The 23,632-nt window shown below is 33.8% G+C and overlaps 1 protein-coding gene across 4 annotated transcripts; it reads right to left on the reverse strand.

Annotated features, from left to right (window-relative positions):
- Positions 1-2,393: 2,393 nt before the first annotated feature.
- Positions 2,394-21,769, reverse strand: LOC117341031 (V-set and immunoglobulin domain-containing protein 10-like 2). 4 transcript variants are annotated; one of them, XM_033902846.1, is made up of 7 exons: positions 21,645-21,769; positions 21,023-21,385; positions 19,858-20,157; positions 19,335-19,598; positions 14,643-15,606; positions 13,405-13,546; positions 2,394-2,803 (listed from the first exon to the last, which is right to left on the reverse strand). In XM_033902846.1, exons 1-5 carry the CDS (start codon positions 21,688-21,690, stop codon positions 15,311-15,313), a joined length of 1,269 nt encoding a protein of 422 aa, XP_033758737.1. In that variant the 5' UTR covers positions 21,691-21,769; the 3' UTR covers positions 2,394-2,803; positions 13,405-13,546; positions 14,643-15,310. The 4 variants fall into 4 exon arrangements, with proteins under 4 accessions (XP_033758737.1, XP_033758739.1, XP_033758736.1 ...); XM_033902845.1 differs by lacking the exon at positions 2,394-2,803 and adding an exon at positions 12,622-13,041; XM_033902847.1 differs by lacking the exon at positions 2,394-2,803 and adding an exon at positions 12,622-13,041 and having other exon boundaries at positions 13,405-13,598.
- Between the last annotated feature and the right edge of the window lie 1,863 nt (positions 21,770-23,632).

Below are 23,632 nucleotides of genomic sequence, written 5' to 3' on the forward strand. Positions count from 1 at the left end.
CACATACACAATCTATCTCATATACATTATAACTCGTATCCACCCATGTCAAAACACATACACAATCTACCTCATATATATTATAGCTCATATCCACCCATGACAAAACACATGCACAATCTATCCCATATAATTTTATAATATATTAATTCGATTCATTCATATTCTTAATGCGAATGCTTAGAGATAATAACAATTTGAACATTTGTATTTCTAGATCGTCCCGGTATTCAAATCAATTATCACTTATAGTATTACGATTAAATGATGTCAATATATTGATTAATGATGTCAATATTGTTTTTGTGATGGAAGCGGTCGCAAGGCCTCGACTAGTGACAAGACTTTGTTTTTAGAATAGAAAAGTAAAATGTTATTACCGTGTTTTACAACTTTTGTATTTGAAATGAGCATTGAACTGGTCCATTTAGTCCAGTTAAGATTCCGACGCAGTGGTAGGCTAAACAGCACTATGTAAAGTTTCACAATTGAACTTAAGATTTCCTCAATCTTCAGGAGGCAAATGGACACAAAATACATGTGAATAGAATGTTAACTTGAATTTGAATTAATACCTTAATTATAAAGCATTGTTGTTGAAATGAATCGGTTTTAAGGAGAAGTACTAAACATTGCCTTCTTAAACTTAGAGACATTTTATCAGATTTGTTGTGTAACCGAGCTCTGATTCAAATTCAATCAAATATATTTGTCTTGAAGCATATTCTTATGCATATCATTATAAAGATGTCATTTACTGTGTCTGATGTAGGAAATTGTCTCTGGTACTCCGGTCCCTTCCACGACTCAAACTGGTTCCTAGTTTCGTATAGCTTGAACGGAACTGGAATTGGATGCTATTATAATACACTTAAAACGGAACTCGGAACTACAAACAATATTTTCTTAAACTTATTGTAATCCAGACTCGAGGTACATATTGAGATGACGTACATACGGCATTTTCTTAAACGGAACTAGGAACTTATCCTAATCCCTTGAAGCTTAAACGGAACAGGGAACTACATCCAATTCGTAAACGGACCTCGGAACTGATTCATAGATAGACTATTTTAAATGAAACTCGGAACTGGCTCCTAGTTCTGTTTTTCTTAAACGGAATTCGGAACTTGGACAAAGTCCCGTAAAACTTATACATAGAAGTTCCGTTTTTTCTTAAACGGAATTAGGAACTGGTTACTAGTTTCGTTTTTCTTAAACGGAACTGAAAACTAGGACCATGTCCCGTAAAATTTATACTGACTTTGCACCCATTGACACATATAGTTTTTCTTCTTCAGATTCGGGTCTCATATTGAGATAAAGTACATAGAATATTTTCTTAAACGGAACTCGGAACTGGGACAAAAACCCGTAAAGCTTATATGTAGTAGTTCCGTTTTTTCTTAAACGGAACTAGGAACTGGGTCCCAGTTCCGTTTTTCTTAAACGGAACTCGGAACTCGGAACTCGGAACCAATTCAGGCTCCCTGTTCGGGACTTTCGAAAAACTCCAAAGACAATAGGCGTAGTAATTTGTTTTCATACTCTTTAAATTCAAAACAGATTTCTTATGATGTATCATTATCACCTGATTATCATTGTCACCTGATTATCATTGTCACCTGATCATCATTGTCACCTGGTCATTATTGTAACATGATTATCATTGTGACCTGATTATTATTGTCACCTGATCATTATTGTAACATGATTATCATTGTGACCTGATTATCATTGTCACCTGATCATCATTGTCACCTGAACATTATTGTAACATGATTATCATTGTGACCTGATTGTTATTGTCACCTGATCATCATTGTCACCTGATTATCATTGTAACCTGATCATTATTGTCAACTAATTATTGTCATCTGATTATTATCATGTATTATTTGTACAAAAACAAAAAAAGATTTTTATAGATATGTATTTATTCTAATAAAATAATACATTATAAAACAATTTGTAAAGTAGTTCCTGTAATAAATTGTGGTTACCTCCCTTTGATTACCGTAGCCAGCTCCATTATTTTCGTATACAAAACATATTCTACATCTACCGCGGTGTCTCGGTAAGTCATTTTCATATATCAATAACATTTGCTTGAAGACACCGAATACGAAAAATAACGAATGCATCAGTACACATGCATTTATCTCGTGCCTGGCTCTTAAAAATATATTGATATCTATAGACACATATATACTTTCTTTTTACAATACATTGTAAATGGTCACTTTGTTAATTAGATAACGAAATATGATATATGTGGGTACTTTATGAGGCTCCGTGTCTCCATTCAGCTAAACTTGGCTTGAAAGAATATGTCAAATCACAATAGTTACATCAACTTACAGACCCCCAGTTTGATCAAAAATAAACAAATATTCATATCATATTCCTTTATTATCTTTGATACATCTCTTTATGCAATGTAATACCATAGAGACAGTTATTATAAGATTGATATAAGGAACATGAAATCAACATTCACTTCAATTTTCTGACAATTCTGTGCCTTTTATAGACGATAAAGGGCCGGCATATTGATGTTCAATGATTCACTGTAGCGTCTTATTTCACAGTCTTGTTATATTTATTTATAGTAAAGTCATTTGATATATGTTAAAATATAGTTTTATGTTTTACTCCAACAATATGAGTTGTATATCATATCTGAAAATAATCCGTCGCATTTTTTTTTATTTTTTTTTTCATTTCAGTGATGTCCACATTGATACCGCTGAAACACCGTCGGATGGGGAGATGCTTCCATCCTGATTTAATTCACCGTCATCTAAATGGAAATAAAACCTCGTTAGAGATAAGAATTAAAGAATTGAAAATGCCAAGTATTTCAAATTAAACATTAACACGCACACATCGATTTCTTATTTTTGACGTAACGTAACCATGATCCTATATCAAACATCCTAAACTGATATCTAAGACATGATTTAACTGGGGAAATGTCCACATTTATATCGCTGACTAGATTAATTGAATATCTACGAGAAGAATGGCCCATCAAACATTTCTGGAAATGTCATATTACCTAGTACATTGTGAACCAGTGTATTGATAACGTAATTTGTATGTATACCGTTTTTCATAGCATTTATTTACAGGAATAAATCTAATTAAATGACCAGGTCCCTACCAAGCTGGGTCGTGTTTCCTATAAAGAAACAAGGTTGTGACGCCCTCTAGTCCTTGTCCCTGAGAATTGCCCTTTCCTCTTCGTTTCATCGGGACGGGCCTCGTATATTTTCTTTTGTTAGGTAACTTCTTTATCTCAGAATACCCTGGAAACTGCAAGTAAACCGCTCGATAGGATAATTGAGATCTTGCAATGCCCGATCAGCTTCAAATATAAATATCACTCAGTGTTACACGTATTAGTTTAAGCATTTGGATTTTACTTTAAGTCTGACTGATCGCTATTTACTTAATGATATATACCAGAGAGATAAGACAAGATTTCACTTCACGTGTTTTAACATGATGTTGTTTATTCACAGTTAATTTCACATTTTGTTCAACACGTGATTGCGTTTATGGATTTTGTGGACGCTACTTTTTATCTGAAGTAAAGACCAATAAAAAAGCAATCTACGATAGTATTATTCACTCTAAAGAGTTCGTTATAACTAAACAGGGGACAGGGAAATTCTGACGCAAGTTAGTTAAGTATATTGGATATGATTCTGTAAAGATTGCCAATTTGGATGCGACACTTTCAGTTCCCTTTTTAATTTGCCTGCATACAAATAAGTTTCAGCAATCGGATAGTTTCTCAACTTTCTGCTTTTGAGGTGAATTTGGCAATTCTCCATCAATGTTTAAAAATATTTGTGACAAGTAACGAACCGGGTATTCTGTCAAAGCTCTCAGCTTATAAAGACTTCTAACGAGATAGCGATAGGGGAAATCACTCTGTACACATTAACTGGTTTATTTGGTATGCGGGTACTTTCCCTATAATACTAGACAAAGTCATCGTAATTATTAGTATACATGTTTAATTAAACATTTTGTAATATGTTTCTCTTTCCCCAAGATCTCTAGAGACACTTCTTAATGGAATATTTAAACCCCTAAAATATACACACTATACATGTCATATACACAAAGCATTGAGCGTAAAACAAATATCCCTGCGATATACAGGTATTCAATTTTTGTTTACGTCAAAAAAAAGTTTCCTGATATCTGCAGCGGAATAATAATTCACCTGTACACACAATACGGATAAAAATGCATACCAAATTGCATTGAATAAAGTCTTTTAGAGTGCAGTGTAAACACTTATATGTAAGGTAGGACAACTTTGTTTTGGACCTGCCTTAGCTGGCTTTTGGTTGATTTCCTGTATTTAGATGTTTGCCAAATACGCGAGATTCTTACCTCGTTGCTGTACGACCCGTGCTTGGTATTGTCATGACTTTTTTAATTGTGGTAGTCATCGCCATTCATTTGATCAGTTCTCCTAATCTTAGAAAAAACAAAAACAAAAACAAACCCCAACCCAACGCAGTTCATCAAATTCATATACACTCGCTCACCGTCCCACACTCTCACTAACACGAGACCAACGTTTCTGACACATTACACTGACGTTATGCTGTAAAATTGATTAAAGACAAACAGCAAAAAGACAAACATTGTACGATTTGGACAGAGACGACACAAAACGAGACAATGACAAAGGTAAACACACGAATGTGTCTGTATACATTTTGTTCTTTAAATAGATGTGTAAATATGCTGCAGAGATTAATTGTGAATAAAAACACTAGTGCGATCTGAAATAAAACATATGAATGTGATTATCGATTTCAATAAAATTTGTAATTTCATTATACGATTGCTTCATACGATGATGAAAGCTGTAATTTAAATGAAACAATACTTTGTATAAAATGCAGGTAAAATTAATGAAGATTTACTTTTACCCAATTGCTTAATATATTACCAAAATGTCAAATAGATTATAACAATGCTAATCATTATTTAAAGCTAAAGCATACAATCCATTACAATGCATATTTCTTTATATGCTTTTATATTAATACTTACATGTAACGTTGAAATAATACGTAGGTGAGATGAGTTGAATCCCTTTGATGTCCGTAATTCATTCCTCACGTGACAAAATACTCCTCTCCATTGGCTGATTGACGAAGTGGCCAGAGTAATAACCGCTGGTGTCGTCACCCCCGGTATCTACACCTCGAGCGACCCATTCAACTCTCGCTGGAGCGGGGAACCTTCGGTGAAACTACACAGCAGAACTGAGTATTCGTCGACTCCTTGCCGATAGCTGGCGGACAACGGAGTGATCAATGGCTGACTTGGAGGATCTAGAAAAAAAATGCAATGTTATAAAATTTATCAGAAGATGAATTGATAGAACTTTAACACTCACGCTGGATCTTAGTTTAATACGTTTGTTATATTGAATATTCACCATTAAACGATGAATATCACATTATATGAACCTAGAAACATGATATTTAGGGCTGTGGAAAACTTTAAGACAAAACAGGGTGTTATCATATTATCAGGCAATTCAATACAAAGGACTTAAAACAGCATGTGTATCATTAAAACCAAAGCTTAACGAACATGTCGCTCTGGCCGATAAACCGTAACAAACATGTCACTCGACCCTCTACCAGCACAAGAAAAAGAGTTTAGAGTTTTTTTTTTTTTATCAAAACAGTTGCGCTGGCAGTCCTTTGGAAGCTGTACACAGATAAGTTCAGGTAAATTGTTTCCAATGCCTTTCAGAATAACCAAACAAAATCACTCTTAAATTACAAGTATTCAATGTAATTCACTAAGAATTGCTGAAGGGATGCTTAGTTATGTATAGATAGCATTCGTAAAAAAAAACTGTTATGAGTTTGCTAAAGTTAATGTGTAGATAACATTCGTGATTAATTGTTATAATTCATTTTCTTTGTTTTCAGGGTAAAGACTCAAATGTGATTGGCCGAAACATTATTTTCTTTCTTCTATGAAAGAAATTCCGAGAATAGCGCGAAAAATGTGAAGCTCACAATACGACAATTGACGTTGCGTATTGATTTGAGAAAAAGAATCACATTTAAAACCAGTAAAATTGTATATAAAACATGTTTTAAATTAGAAAATCATGTTCAAAAATTAATTATAAGCGTTGATGGTCATTTTTTTAGTTTCATCGGGGTATGAAACTAAAAAAAAATGACATCAATGCTTAAAATGAGTTTTTTAAATTTTTGTGTGGGTACCCGTGAAAAAACTTTTTATGAGTTTTCTAAGGGCATGTGGAAAAAATATTTGTGATAAACTGTTTAAATGTTTGCTGAAGGGAAAGTTAGACAATATCTGTGTAAACCCTTATCTGTTTGCCGAAGTTATTAAAAATAAATTTCAGATTTTTATCTGTGTAAACTTTGAGATCTTTCCCCGGGGGTTCCCCCAAAAAACAACGATTACTCTGTAAAAGTTCAGTCACTCAGGTAAGAACGTTTTTTTAAATTTATATCCCATATCCCCCCTTAAGTTCTCTTCCCCCTCATTAAAATCATATCCCTTTTAAATGCGTTCGGGAACTTCCACTCGTTCCCCCCCTTAAATTTTACAGTTAAAGTGTTATTGTTCTGGTGCAATCAAATACTCCCGGCGGGAAATTTTTTTTTTTTACTTTTTTCGGTCTTAAAATTTCCTTTTCTATGCAGGGGTTTTGGGGTGTTTAAACCCCCTTTTTTGGGTTTTCATTTAACCGTGGCTATCCATCCCCCAAACCGGGCATTTTTTAATCCCACATTTTTTAAAATTTTCTCTTTTTTTGTTTTTGACATTTTTTGGAGGAAATTTATAGAAAATTAAGCCCCTTTTTATATGAAAAAGCGAGGTTTATTCTAGCCCCGGCCTGGGGTGCAAAGAAATCTCGCTAGAAAAGAAAGAAAAAAACCCCAAGTGGAAAAAAAGTTAGTGAGCCTGCGTCTGTTTAAAAACCTTGTAAAGGGTAATTGATTTTGAGGGGTATCTTTTCTTTCGATTTGAAAAAAACCCCCTTCCGGGTTTATTTTGGGCCCCAAGAAACGGGGTCGGGTAAATTTTTTTTTTATATGCATTATCAAATTTAAACTTTTTAATTACTATTGCAAGTTACCCCCAAAAAGGGTTTTTATAACAAACCCTATGTTTTGGGTATCTGAAATGAAGATAGTAAAGATTGGGCGAAAATACATGAGTTATAAAAGCATAAGGGGGAATTTATAAAGGGATTTTTAGTAGTAAATTTTACTAAAAAATCCGGGGGAAAAAAACGCGAGATCTTTTTTTTGTGTTTTCTCCCTTTTTTCCCACAAAAATAACATATAAAGGGCCGGTAAAGTGTGACAGTCATTATAGTCCCGAAATTTATATATACCTACCCAATTTTAACCCCGGGGTCTCCCCATTACCTGGAAATTTTCCTTTTTAAACTCCCACTTTCATGGATTTTTTCCTCTATTTTTCCAAACTTTGAATTTTCCCCATTCGTTCCATTGTAAAACAAATTTTTTCTACCCTATAAAACCCTTTTCCAAACAAATAGATTTCAAAAGCAGCTATAGACAAAAGACTTTTTATTTATAGATAATTTTTTAACTGGTTTTAAATGATTAAAAATGGGGAAACAAAAACACATGAGGCCCTTTTTCACTATCCGATAACCCCTTTTCAAAAAAAGTATCGTGATATTTTTTTTTTTTGTACTAATTAAATTTTCGGTTGCAAATCATATAAGCAATGGAAACGGAAAACAAAATAAAAGCTTTTTGCTTAAATTTCCTTTTTCCCAAAATACGATCACGGGCGTTTAAATTTTGGATATTTTCCCCCAATAATCGAAACCAAATTTAAAGGGCTCTCCAAAAAACTTCACTTGATTACATAAATTTACTTTAAAATTTTTGAAAAATTGATATACCTCAGTAAATGTTTGAAAAATAAAACAAGATGTGGGCAATATCAAAATCCTTTACTTGGGTTCCAAAAGAAATTATGAAAAAAATTAAATTTTTTTTTTCATTTTTTCCCTTTTTTGTTTTAGCAATTGATCCCCCCATAAAAGAAAGTTTTTTTATTAATTTATACTTCTCATTACATTTGATAAAAATTATGTTGGATTAAACTATTTGGGTCCCTTTTTTAAATGTGTGGGGGGGGTAAGTTGCATTCATAAATGGGAGATTCCAAAAAATTTTTTGGCCTACAATGGGAAAAAACAGAACCCCAGGGCAAATAACTACGGTATTTTATAAATTTTTGTTGTTTTTTTTTATGAATAAAACTATCATCCATTGGGGGCCCGTCTAAATGTTTGCCAACTTTCCCGTATGCAGTAAAAAATTACATTAACTGCTTAAATTTCTATTAGATATTGTGTGTTTCATTTTTAAATTTTTTAAACAACCCCAAAGTTATGTTAACTTTCTAAGTGTGCTTTTTTAAATTTTGCATTTTCACTTCCGGCCATTCACGTACAATGATGTCAAAGTTCTGTACTAGTGTAAATTTTCTGTATACATGCAAGTATTGGTAATGTTTATCTTTTATTTCCTAACCCTTAAATTGGGCCCCAGCTTTAGAAATTACCAAGGAATTGGTCTTTGCGGTTTTTAGCTTGTCTTTATTGACTAATTGACATTTTAACGTGGCGTGAACATTCACGTCGATATGAAATAAAATGTAAAACAGGGTGCTGACAGTAGTTCGTCATCGTTTACCTGGACGGTAGGTGTGTCGGCGGGGATTGATTGCCGGGATTAGTGTATAGAGGTACTGACTTGGGCAGGGATTAGTAACTGTATTGGGGAGGTGTGAACTGTACTTAGTCTACCTGAGGAGACAAAGTAAGAGTTACCTCCTACATACTTACCTTGGAATTAAATAAAATTTAAGATATTCCAGTACTTTACATAAAAACCTCTTGAAACAAAATTAATATGTAAAAGATTAGAATACCCGAAAACATTTTTTAATCAAATTTTCTGAACATGAAATATTTGCAGTGACATAAGACATGAGTGTAAGAAATATGCACACCTTGAAACATCAATTTTCTTTGGTATAAAATGGTAGAATGAGGAGGAGGAGGAGGAGGAGGGTAAGTGGATATGAACCGTCTACAATGTACACTCTATTGTTTATATACGTGCAATCAGAGCATATTAATTGACGTCACACTACGTGCAATGAGGGCGTACAGAGTGACGTCACACTACGTACAATCCGAGCGTATAGAGTGACGTCACACTATGTACAATCTACCTGATATACAGTATATAGAATATATTGAATGGTTCCCCGATTAATATAACATATATTTTACGAGTATGACAGAATATCGACATTTTCACGATTGCGACTGGACAAAGGCAAATTTTGAATTGGCCTTTGTCAAGTTGGCATTCATCAGCCCATAACTTCCAAATGAAAGCAGTTCAATGCTTACATTTACATTTGACAACGATTTTTAAAGACTATATCCAGGAATTTTGCTCCGACGATGAATGAACAAATTATTATCGTCAAAGACGGAACAGCCTTTTCTACAGCCATCTTTCGTTATCGCCGGCGTGACAATTATGACGTCACTATAATAATGGCGTCATAAGAAAGATTTGGAAGTTATGGACTCATAACTTCCAAGTGAGATTGGTAAAGTTATATAGTGGGGCTGCAGTGTAAATGTAAATATTTTGAAATGACTGCGTTTTCTGCTGTTATCGGAGAATCTGTGCATGAATAGCTAACGTCAAGTGAGTTTTTAATTGATTTAAACATATTTTTATTTGTAACTGAACTTGACAATGGGATTGGGCACAAGTTATACAACTTATATAGATAAGAGCCAATCGTCACCGACGCCGACAACAGAAGTATACACAAAGCACTTTCCAAAGCTATAATGGGTGTGGAAGAAAAATCAGACCTATTTGAGTTAGCGATGTATATCTGAGTGACTTGACAAATTCTTAAATTTCAATCTTGCAACAAATCATTTCCTCCATGTAAGTGAGTATTTTGTCAAAAACTAATCAGTATATTTCAGAAATACAGCAAAGTAACCAATTTATTTTTCCCACTTCGACTGGAAAAATCAGTAATTTTCAACGAGGTGAATACGAAGGTCCGCTCTGATTGGTCAAAAACAGAAAAAAACTTTAATTTTCACTGGAAACTATTATTTTCACTGCAAAATCTTATTTTTAATGCAAAATCTTATATTTTCACTGCGCATAGCTGCAGTGAAAATATAAGTTTTATTAATTTGATCAATTTCTATATTTCACTGGCAAAAATGCAATAACACTCTTATCCACCCATGTCAAAACACAAACACAATCAATCCCACATACAGTATAACTCATATCCACCCATGTCAAAACACATACACAATCTACCTCATATATATTATAACTCATATCCACCCATGTCAAAACACATGCACAATCTATCTCATATACATTATAACTCGTATCCACCCATGTCAAAACACATACACAATCTACCTCATATATATTATAGCTCATATCCACCCATGGCAAAACACATGCACAATCAATCCCATATAATTTTATAATATATTAATTCGATTCATTCATATTCTTAATGCGAATACTTAGAGATAATAACAATTTGAACATGTGTATTTCTAGATCATCCCGGTATTCAAATCAATTATCACTTATAGTATTGCGATGATGTCAATATTGTTTTGGTGATGGAAGCTGTCACAAGGCCTCGACTAGTGACAAGACATTATCTTTGTTTTTAGAATAGAAACATCACATGTTGTTACAGTGTTTTACAACTTTTGCATTTGAAATGAGCATTGAACTGGTCCATTTAGTCCAGTTAAGATTCCGACGCAGTGGTAGGCTAAACAGCACTATGTAAAGTTTCACAATTGAACTTAAGATTTCCTCAATCTTCAGGAGGCAAATGGACACAAAATACATGTGAATAGAATGTTAACTTGAATTTGAATTAATACCTAAGTTATAAAGCATTGTTGTTGAAATGAATTGGTTTTAAGGAGAAAGTACTAAACATTGCCTTCTTAAACTTAGAGACATTTTATCAGATTCGTTGTGTAACCGAGTTCTGATTCAAATTCAATCAAATATATTTGTCTTGAAGCATATTCTTATGCATATCATTAGGAAGTTGTCATTTAATTTGTCTGATGTAGGTAATTGTCTCTGGTACTCCGGTCCCTTCCACGACTCAAACTGGTTCCTAGTTCCGTATAACTTGAACGGAACTGGAATTGGATGCTATTATAATACACTTAAAACGGAACTCGGAACTACAAACAATATTTTCTTAAACTTATTGTAATCCAGACTCGAGGTACATATTGAGATGACGTACATACGGCATTTTCTTAAAAGGAACTAGGGACTTATCCTAATCCCTTGAAGCTTAAACGGAACAGGGAACTACATCCAATTCGTAAACGGACCTCGGAACTGATTCATAGATAGACTATTTTAAATGAAACTCGGAACTGGCTCCTAGTTCTGTTTTTCTTAAACGGAATTCGGAACTTGGACAAAGTCCCGTAAAGCTTATACATAGAAGTTCCGTTTTTTCTTAAACGGACTAGGAACTGGGTCCCAGTTCCGTTTTTCTTAAACGGAACTCGGAACTCGGAACTCGGAACCAATTCAGGCTCCCTGTTCGGGACTTTCGAAAAACTCCAAAGACAATAGGCGTAGTAATTTGTTTTCATACTCTTTAAAGCATTATGAATTCAAAACAGATTTCTTATGATGTATCATTATCACCTGATTATCATTGTCACCTGATCATCATTGTCACCTGATCATTATTGTAACATGATTATCATTGTGACCTGATTATTATTGTCATCTGATCATTATTGTAACATGATTATCATTGTGACCTGATTATCATTGTCACCTGATCATCATTGTCACCTGAGCATTATTGTAACATGATTATCATTGTGACCTGATTGTAATTGTCACCTGATCATCATTGTCACCTGATTATCATTGTAACTTGATCATTATTGTCAACTAATTATTGTCATCTGATTATTATCATGTATTATTTGTACAAAAACAAAAAAGATTTTTATAGATATGTATTTATTCTAATAAAATAATACATTATATTTGTAAAGTAGTTCCTGTAATAAATTGTGGTTACCTCCCTTTGATTACCGTAGCCAGCTCCATTATGTTCGTATACAAAACATATTCTACATCTACCGCGGTGTCTCGGTAAGTCATTTTCATATATCAATAACATTTGCTTGAAGACACCGAATACGAAAAATAACGAATGCATCAGTACACATGCATTTATCTCGTGCCTGGCTCTTAAAAATATATTGATATCTATAGACACATATATACTTTCTTTTTACAATACATTGTAAATGGTCACTTTGTTAATTAGATAACGAAACATAATATATGTGGGTACTTTGTAAGACCACGTGTCTCCATTCAGCTAAACTTGGCTTGAAAGAATATGTCAAAACACAATAGTTACATCAACTTACAGACCCCCAGTTTGATAAAAAATAAACAAATATTCATATCATATTCCTTTATTATCTTTGATACATCTCTTTATACAATGTAATACCATAGAGACAGTTATTGTAAGATTGATATAAGGAACATGAAATCAACATTCACTTCAATTTTCTGACAATTCTCTGCCTTTTATAGACGATAAAGGGCCGGCATATCGATGTTCAATGATTCCCTGTAGCGTCTTATTTCACAGTCTTATATGTTGATATTAATTGTATTTATTTACAGTAAAGTCATTTGATATATGTTAAAATATAGTTTTATGTTTTACTCCAACAATATGAGTTGTATATCATATCTGAAAATAATCCGTCGCATTTTTGTTTTTTTTTTCATTTCAGTGATGTCCACATTGATGCCGCTGAAACACCGATGGATGGGGAGATGCTTCCATCCTGATTTAATTCACCATCATCTAAATGGAAATAAAACCACGTTAGAGATAAGAATTAAAGAATTGAAAATGCCAAGTATTTCAAATTAAACATTAACACGCACACATCGATTTCTTATTTTTGACGTAACGTAACCATGATCCCATATCAAACATCCTAAAATGATATCTAAAACATGATTTAACTGGTAAAATGTCCACATTTATAACGCTGACTAGATTAATTGAATATCTAAGAGAAGAATGACCCATCAAACATGTCTGGAAATGTCATATTACCTAGTACATTGTGAACCAGTGTATTGATAACGTAATTTGTATGTATACCGTTTTTCATAGCATTTATTTACAGGAATAAATCTAATTAAATGACCAGGTCCCTACCAAGCTGGGTCGTGTTTCCTATAAAAACAAGGTTGTGACGCCCTCTAGTCTGAGAATTACCCTTTCCTCTTCGTTTCATCGGGACGGGCCTCGTATATTTTCTTTTGTTAGGTAACTTCTTTATCTCAGAATACCCTGGAAACTGCAAGTAAACCGCCCGATAGGATAATTGAGATCTTGCAATGCCCGATCAGCTTCAAATATAAATATCACTCAGTGTTACACGTATTAGTTTAAGCATTTGGATTTTACTTTAAGTCTGACTGATCGCTATTTACTTAATAATATATACCCGAAATATAAGACAATATTTCACTTCACATGTTTTAACATGATGTTGTTTATTCACAGTTAATTTCACATTTTGTTAAACACGTGATTGCGTTTATGGATTTTGTGGACGCTACTTTTTATCTGAAGTAAAGACCAATAAAAAAGCAATCTACGATAGTATTATTCACTCTAAAGAGTTCGTTATAACTAAACAGGGGACAGGGAAATTCTGACGCAAGTTAGTTAAGTATATTGGATATGATTCTGTAAAGATTGCCAATTTGGATGCGACACTTTCAGTTCCCTTTTTAATTTGCCTGCATGCAAATAAGTTTCAGCAATCGGATAATTTCTCAACTTTCTGCTTTTGAAGTGAATTTGGCAATTCTCCATCAATGTTTAAAGATATTTGTGACAAGTAACGAACCGGGTATTCTGTCAAAGCTCTCAGCTTATAAAGACTTCTAACGAGATAGCGATAGGGGAAATCACTCTGTACACATTAACTGGTTAATTTGGTATGCGGGTACTTTCCCTATAATACTAGACAAAGTCATCATAATTATTAGTATACATGTTTAATTAAACATTTTGTAATATGTTTCTCTTTCCCCAAGATCTCTAGAGACACTTCTTAATGGAATATTTAAACCCCTAAAATATACACACTATACATGTCATATACACAAATCATTGAGCGTAAAACAAATATCCCTGCGATATACAGGTATTAATTTTTTTTCACGTCAAAAAAAAAGTTTCCTGATATCTGTAGCGGAATAATAATTCACCTGTACACACAATACGGATAAAAATGCATACCAAATTGCATTGAATAAAGTCTTTTAGAGTGCAGTGTAAACACTTAAGGTGTAAGGTAGGACAACTTTGTTTTGGACTTGCCTTAGCAGGCTTTTGGTTGATTTCTTGTATTTAGATGTTTGCCAAATACGCAAGATTCTTACCTCGTTGCTGTACGACCCGTGCTGGATATTATCATGACTTTCTAATTGTGGTAGTCATCGCCATTCATTGATCAGTTCTCCTAATCTTAGAAGAAAAAAAAAAAACAAAAACAAACCCCAACCCAACGCAGTTCATCAAATGCATATACACTCGCTCACTGTCCCACACTCTCAATAACACGAGACCAACGTTTCTGACAAATTACACTGACGTTATGCTGTAAAATTGATTAAAGACAAACAGCAAAAACAAAGACAAACATTGTACGATTTGGACAGAGACGACACAAAACGAGACAATGACAAAGGTAAACACACGAATGTGTCTGTATACATTTTGTTCTTTAAATAGATGTGTAAAATATGATGCAGAGATTAATTGTGAATAAAAACACTAGTGCGATCTGAAATAAAACAATATGAATGTGATTATCGATTTCAATAAAATTTGTAATTTCATTATACGATTGCTTCATACGATGATGAAAGCTGTAATTTAAATGAAACAATACTTTGTATCAAATGCAGGTAAAATTAATGAAGATTTACCTTTACCCAATTGCTTAATATATTACCATAATGTCAAATAGATTATAACAATGCTAATCATTATTTAAAGCTAAAGCATACAATCCATTACAATGCATATTTCTTTATATGCTTTTATATTAATACTTACATGTAACGTTGAAATAATACGTAGGTGAGATGAGTTGAATCCCTTTGATGTCCGTAAATTCATTCCTCACGTGACAAAAATACTCCTCTCCATTGGCTGATTGACGAAGTGGCCAGAGTATAACCGCTGGTGTCGTCACCCCGGTATCTACACCTCGAGCGACCCATTCAACTCTCGCTGGAGCGGGGAAACCTTCGGTGAAACTACACAGCAGAACTGAGTATTCGTCGACTCCTTGCCGATAGCTGGCGGACAACGGAGTGATCAATGGCTGACTTGGAGGATCTAGAAAAAAAATGCAATGTTATAAAATATTATCAGAAGATGAATTGATAGAACTTTAACACTCACGCTGGATCTTAGTTTAATACGTTTGTTATATTGAATATTCACCATTAAACGATTTATGTCACATTATATGAACCTAGAAACATGATATTTAGGGCTGTGGAAAACTTTTAAGACAAAACAGGGTGTTATCATATTATCAGGCAATTCAATACAAAGGACTTAAAACAGCATGTGTATCATTAAAACCAAAGCTTAACGAACATGTCGCTCTGCCGATAACCGGTAACAAACATGTCACTCGACCCTCTACCAGCACAAGAAAAAGAGTTTAGAGTTTTTTTTTTTTTATCAAAACAGTTGCGCTGGCAGTCTTTGGAAGCTGTACACAGATAAGTTCAGGTAAATTGTTTCCAATGCCTTTCAGAATAACCAAACAAAATCACTCTTAAATTACAAGTATTCAATGTAATTCACTAAGAATTGCTGAAGGGATGCTTAAGTTATGTATAGATAGCATTCGTAAAAAAAAACTGTTATGAGTTTGCTAAAGTTATGTGTAGATAACATTCGTGATTAATTGTTATAATTCATTTTCTTTGTTTTCATGGTAAATACTCAAATGTGATTGGTCGAAAAATTCTTTTCATTCTTCTATGAAAGAAATTCCGAGAATGGCGCGAAAAATCTGAACTCACAATACGACAATTGACGTTGCGTATTGATTTGAGAAAAAGAATCACATTTAAAACCAGTAAAATTGTATATAAAACATGTTTTAAATTAGAAAATCATGTTCAAAAATTAATTATAAGCGTTGATGTCATTTTTTTTAGTTTCATCGGGGTATGAAACTAAAAAAAAATGACATCAATGCTTAAATGAGTTTGCTAAAGTTATGTGTAGATAGCATCCGTGATAAACTGTTATGAGTTTGCTAAAGTCATGTGTAGATAATATTCGTGATAAACTGTTAACTGTTTGCTGAAGTTATGTATAGACAATATCTGTGATAAACTTATCTGTTTGCTGAAGTTATATACATATATTACAGATTGTATCTGTGATTAAGCTTCGAGATCTTCCCGAGAGTTCCTACAGCAACACGATTACTCTGTAAAAGTATCAGTCACTCAGGTATGAACGTCATTAATAAATTGATATCCCGATATCCCATATAAGTTCTCACACCTCTTTGATATATATATACTAGTATATCATATGTAAATGCCGTTCGTGTATCTATACTCGTTCGCCCTGTCATTATACAGTTATCGTGATATTGTTACTGATGCAATCAAATACTTCCTGGTCGGGAAATTTTTTTTTCGCGTATTTCGGTCTTAAATTACCTTACATATGCAGGTGTCGGTGATGTTTAACTATTCTAGTTATGCATTTAACCGTGACATATCACATCCTCCAAACCGGGCATTTAATAATCGCCACATATTATTTTCATCTTTATCGTTTTGACATTTTTGGAGTAAATTAATAGAAAATATAAGCCTTTCTATATGAAAACGCGAGTTTATTCTAGCTCGGCCTGGTGTCGCACTGACTCTCGCTAGAAAAAAAAAGAGAAAAAAACCTAAATGGAAAAAAAGTTAGTGAGCCTGCGTCTGTTTAAATACATATGTAAGGATAATGTGATTTAGAGATATCTGTTCTTTCGATTGAAAAAAACCCACCTTCCGATTATGGCCACAAGATCGGGTCGCATAAATTTGTATTATATAGCAATTATCATTGAGAACTTTTTAATTACTATTGCAAGTTACACATGTAGTTGGGATAAACAACCGTATGTGGCTATCTGAGAATGAAGATAGTAAAGATTGTCGAAAATACAATAAGTTATAATGCATAATGTATTGATAAAGGTATTATTATGTAGTAATTGTAGCTAAACAATCCGGAATCGCGAGATACGTTTGTTTGGTGTGTTCTCCTTTCTCCCACAAAAATAACATATAGGGACAGGTATGTTGTGACAGTCATTATAGTCTGATTCATATATACCTTACCTAGATTTTACCTGTGTTCTCCCACATTACCTGGAATCTACCTGCAATCTCCCACATTACATGGATTTTACCTCTATTTTACACAAACTTTGAATTCATCTCAGTTCGTTACTATTGTATCAATTTTTACATACCATATACCATTTTCATCAACTAGATTTGCAGAAGACAGCTATAGTACAACGACTTTATATATTATAGATATTTCACTGTTTGAAATGATTAAAAATGCGAAACAAAATCACATGAGGCCATTTACTACTATCCGATAACCCTTATCAACAAGTATCGCTGATATTTTTCTTGATACTAATTAACTTTACTGATTGCAAATCATATAAGCATATAGGATCGGAAAACAAAGCTAAAAGCTTATGCTAATTCATTTCCTAAAATACGATCACGGCGTTAAATTATGGATATTTACACACAATAATCAGATCGACAAATTAACGTCTCTACAAAATACTTCACTTGATTACATAATTAATACTTTAAATTCTTGAAAAATTGATATAGCCTCAGTAGTGTTTGAAAACTAATCAAGATGTGGACAATATCAAAATCCTTTACTGTTACAAATGAAATTATGAACAGAAATTAATATTTCTTCATTTTCCTTTGTGTTTAGCAATTGATCACCCCATAAAAGAAAGTTTTCATTAATATCATACTTCGTCATTACATTTGATAAATATTATTGTTGGATTAAACTATTGAGATCAGTGTTTAAGCTGTGTGGTTGGTAAGTATGCATTCATAAATGCAGATTCAGATGAAATTTCTTGGCCTACAATGAATAAAACAGAACCCCAGGACAAAATAACTACGGCTATTTTATAAGTTGTGTATGTTTAAATTTTATGAATAATCTATCATCCATTGTCCAGTGCTAAGTGTATATGCCAACTATTCCTCGTATGCATGTAAACAATTACTATTAACTGCTAATTGCTATTAGATAATTGTGTGTTTCATTTAATTTTTAATCAGCCAATGTCTAGTGTTAACTATTCTAAGTGTGCTTTTTAATTTAGCATTTTCACTTCCGGCACATATCACGTACAATGATGTACATGTTCTGTACTAGTGTATTCTCTGTATACATGCAAGTATTGTAATGTATTATCTTTCATTTCCTAACATTAATTGCCACATGCTTCAGAATTTCTATATTATGTATTATGTTCTGAAATTGAACTTGGTTAGTGGAATCTGGAAAATATCATAACTGCAAAAATAAATAAATAGAAAATAGAAATAATAAAATAAATGATAAAATATAAAAAGTAAACTAAAAGCTATACACAATTCCGAAACATTGACAGCCACCTTTAATATAATAAATAGATATAATATTATTGTGATCTATAAAGTGCATGTAGTAAGACTTGATAATGTGACAATACAGGTAAATATCTACCTGTATATATGCACATTCCCAGAACAGACTATAGTTGGCGTGCCTTTGTTCTCAATTGTTTATATAATTCTTTTGATCCCAAAAAAGTGGGAGAAAGGAGACCAAACCGTTTGTTTACCAAGCTATATTACCCCGGCCCGCCACCCCTTGTACCCCCTTGTACCCCCTTGCCCCCCCCCCCCCCCCCCCCCCCCCCCCCTTTACCAGATAAATTTATATTCCTAAAAATAACAGTTGTACTGTTTTAGCTCAATTAATTAAGAAAGAATACTTACAGCGTACATAGAGACTGTATGTTTTGTTTGACTCGCCAATATCATTTCGAGCAGTACAGACGTATGCTCCTCGTTCTGATCTGTCCAGTTGTCCAAGTGACAACACAGGTGAGGCAGTAAAGTTGGTGTTGTCCGGTCGTGTCCAGACAAAGGTACAGCCAGGTTTACAGTCCGCTGCACAGGTGATGTCTGGTAACGTGTCCCCTTCATTTCCCGTGTAGGTATCCTCAGTCGCAGACAGAGACACGGATGTGTCAGGACCATCTACAGAAAATGTATTGAAATGAATGCATAAAGTTGTATGAATTATGAAGAAGTTTTTAAAGTGAACCTTTGTTCAAGTCTCTTGTGTTGTGACATAAATCTGTCTGATGACGTATCTACTAATCCCACTATAACAGATTAAAATATCAACTTCTCCTCGAAATTAGTTTTATTGATTTTTATTTGTATACAAAAATATCAGACCAGTTGGTTTGTTGAACTATAGTTTTGTTACATTAATCATCATCCATGTACTTACACTCTACAGCAAGCGTAGTCGTGTCCGAGACAATGCTGCTAACCGTGTTGTAAGCAGAACAAACCACATATTGTCCGTCCATAGCTTTGGTCAGTGTCAGGGTCAGCCTACTCACTGTTACGTAGGACAGGAACGCAGGAGATATAGAAGATGTACTGGATGATGTAAAGTTTACCCCTCCAACTGACCACAGCACACTGGCGGCTGGTCGACAGGAACTGGTTACACACCTCAAGGGGATGGTCTGGTGTTCTGTTAAAGGTGGGGGTTGGATCTGTAGACTAACGCTGGTCACTTGTTCTGTACAAATGTGATTAAGGAAAGATGTAGTTATGATGCTAACCAGAGTTACATGTTTTTTTCAAGATCAACATATAATTGAAAATCATGCCTGATGGTTAAATACATTCAAATTTATTTAATTATTTAGAACGCAGTGTTATTCAATCTCTTGTCAGTAGAATTTTTTTGGATGAGCCGTTCATACCAGCAACCATTCGATTGAACAATTGACACAACTACGAAAGAATAATAATAGGGAATTTCACTGGTGGCGCTCAGGAACTGTTATTTTGTTTCAACATTCTTGTGATAATGAGTTTTATGTACTCTTTTCCTATGGAATGTTTTGATTTGTTACCAAAACAAGATCATTTTTGCGAAATGTTGTATACATATGTGAATCATCTGCTATGATATCGTAACAACACAGATTGCTAATTATCTATAAAAATCTCTGTATTTCAGCAAGAATGATTATCCTGAAATAACAAGTGCGACCTTAATGACTAACATAGAAATCAATGGATCGGTCGGTCATTCTGAGTGGTCAAGTATGTTGAAAACAATGGATTGGTCACTCCTTTTGAGACTCTGGTATGTCAAAAACAATTAATTGACCAGTCCTTCTGAGGGGTTTAGTATGTCTAAAACAATGGATTGATCCATCCTTATTGAGACTCTATTATGTCAAAAACTCTGGATTGGTCAGTTCTTGTGCAACATGACGTACACGAATAATACCAATGTATCCAGATATTTGATTTCATAGTTTTTTTTATTTATATAAATTAGCTTCATGCTCCAACGAGTAAATTATTTCCCATATATTCCATGCTGACTGAATTCAGCTGCAGCAGTATGGCATACTATAATCATCACTCACCTAAAACAAGCAGTTGATAGTCAGGACTGTCCTCAAATTCATTCGTCAGATTAGCATTCTGACGTCTACAGAACCAGATTGAGTGATGGTCTCCAGGGATAGGATTTATCACCAACCGAAAAAGACTGGCGTACTGAAAGGATGACGATTGACACGAACATACATCCGGTGTACAGAGTACTGGATTTCCATTGACCGTTATGTAACATTGATCTCCTATAACTTGTACTTCCTGTGGAGATTGAGTCTGCAAGGGACGGCGATAAAAACTGACGCTGGTGGCCTCATCCGTTACGTCACATATCAGGGTAAAATCTTTCCCAGGAATGGCGTATTTGGACGATCCATTCAGTGTTACCGCCTCTGGATTTTAATTTACAAATCTAAGTTAAATGATAATGTGCGCATATACTCAATTCGATCGCACTCAGCTGCTTGTTAGAAAGTAGAAATTGAAGATTGTTTCTAATGTTTCTAATCAATATACAGTAAATACCAATTTTCAACAAATCTATAAATTATGTCAAATACATGGAGTGGTTTTATTAGTATTGCTTAATTTCAAATATTTTGTTTTTAATTTTACTTAATTCTAATAGAAATACAAAAAAAAAATACTTACCAGTTGATATCATTATTTGCAAAAGTAGCATAAATAATTTTATCATGATTGACGCTCAGTGTTCCTCACTGCACGAGTAGTGTTCTAGACGTTAATGCTTCAATAGTCGGCCTAGACAGCAGTTAAAACTACAGATTACTTCCTTGTTGAATCGACCTTCAATGTCTGGTTTCACATGAGTAATAAGTCTGTATATAATGAAGATTTTTATATGTGCAAAAAAAAGCAACCATGTCCAGGTTGACATATCTCGGATATTATTTTGCATGATTAGAGAATCATGATATAGCTTATTTGCGGTATGTAGGAATTTAAATATTGCAGTATTACTGTTGTACTACCTCGCAAGTCAGACTGCCCAGGATATATATGTTACTCCCAACCCAATCATTATATTGTATTGTGTTAATAGATTAGTTTTATTCATTTGGTGTTATTGCTGACGGATTCAAACAAAACAAACAGAACAATGCACATCTATACCCATTGTTTAAGGAGACAATATCATATAGGTGGTACAGTATTCATTTTAGCTATCCTAAATAGCCCGACAATTAGGTGTGTGTATTACTGACATATTATTCAGACCGGCTGGCCAGAATGAGGTTTACATAGACGTATTTAATAACGAAAAAGCTGCTAAAAGATTGCAAATAACATGACAACTTCAAGTGAATCTTATATCGCCATAAACAGATATACATACATTGTATAGCCAGACAAACTGATGATATGTGTTTTTACTGCTATTTATGGATTTACCTTAATCCTTTGTTACATAGTTTGATATGCATACTACATGTATGTGTGTGTGTATAAACATGTGTCGACTTATCATGTTTGTAACATATTATCTTAACAAATTACACCACAATCTAGTGGGCTTACTAAACTAAAACTTATTTAGCAAGCCAGGTTGAAATTGAAAATGATATGATAACGATTTGTTCCGTGTGGAAACAAAAAGGACATTAAAGTTGACAGTGACAGTTAAAAGGTTTCCAGTTGAGATTTTTTTTTAAATGTAAAATTTGTGCTCTGTTTGCCAAAAATAAAATATTCCGGCGCTTCAGTTGTCAAAGCAGTATTTCTTCTTCAATACGCAAAACGCAAAGCGACTTATCTAACACTTTCAGCGTCCCCCCCCCCCCCCCCCCCCCCCCCCCCTCCCCCCTTCCCCTCTATATTTTTTTTTACATAATAAACATAGATAAAAAATTTAAAAGCCATTTTCGGGAAACGGTTGTAATATATAAAGAAAAAATACTTGAAAATTATAACAAATACGACAAATGCTCCTGACTAGGTCTTTTAATCACTTAACCCGTGCGCAGCCGAGATATGTCTTCGTTCGGGAAAAGATACACTATATTAATGTATACATTATTTTCAGCTGCATTTTGGTCCAAAATTTATTTTGCGAGAAATTTGGTGGATAGAGGAGAGGTATTGACCAGATTAACTACTATTTTATGGCTTTAGATAATTGACTAAATATACAAGTTCGAGTTCGAGTTTTCCGAGTTTTTTTTAATAAGATAAAGAGAGAATTTGGCCGGGACCGACGATGTACTTCGAGTTAAGCGGGGTATTCGAGTTATCCGAGTTCGTGTTAACGAAGTTCCACTGTATATATTTACGTAATCGATCGGGTTATACGGCATAGAGTATTTATAACAGGTGTGTTTGTGTGGACGGTCGTTGTTGGAGAGCAAGCAAGTGTGACGATTTCAAAGGCTTTCATATAGGGTATGATCTGTGTAATCATCTCTAAGCAGAGCACACATTAAATGCTGGCACTTCCTAAAATAGGATAACTGGTCATTATATGTTTTGGTTAAAAAGCAAGAGGTCTGTGCCACTTCTTTATGTTATTGAAGTCGCATGAAAAATACTGACGGTAATATTACGCAAATAACCTTGAGATTGTTTGAAATGTCATATTTTAGTTATTTATCTCCAAGGTCAATGCTAGTAATCAGTGCAAT

The sequence above is a fragment of the Pecten maximus genome, chromosome 13 (genome assembly GCF_902652985.1).
Source record: "Pecten maximus chromosome 13, xPecMax1.1, whole genome shotgun sequence".
Classification (NCBI taxonomy): Eukaryota; Metazoa; Mollusca; class Bivalvia; order Pectinida; family Pectinidae; genus Pecten; species Pecten maximus.

Coding starts and splice junctions, on each gene's coding strand:
- LOC117341031 (XM_033902846.1), bottom strand. CDS start 21,690: ATGATAAAATTATTTATGCTACTTTTGCAAATAATGATATCAACTG. Junction 20,158..21,022: donor CTATCAACTGCTTGTTTTAG/GTGAGTGATGAT, acceptor ACATTTGTACAG/AACAAGTGACCAGCGTTAGT. Junction 15,607..19,334: donor ATACAGTCTCTATGTACGCT/GTAAGTATTCTT, acceptor TTTTTTTTCTAG/ATCCTCCAAGTCAGCCATTG.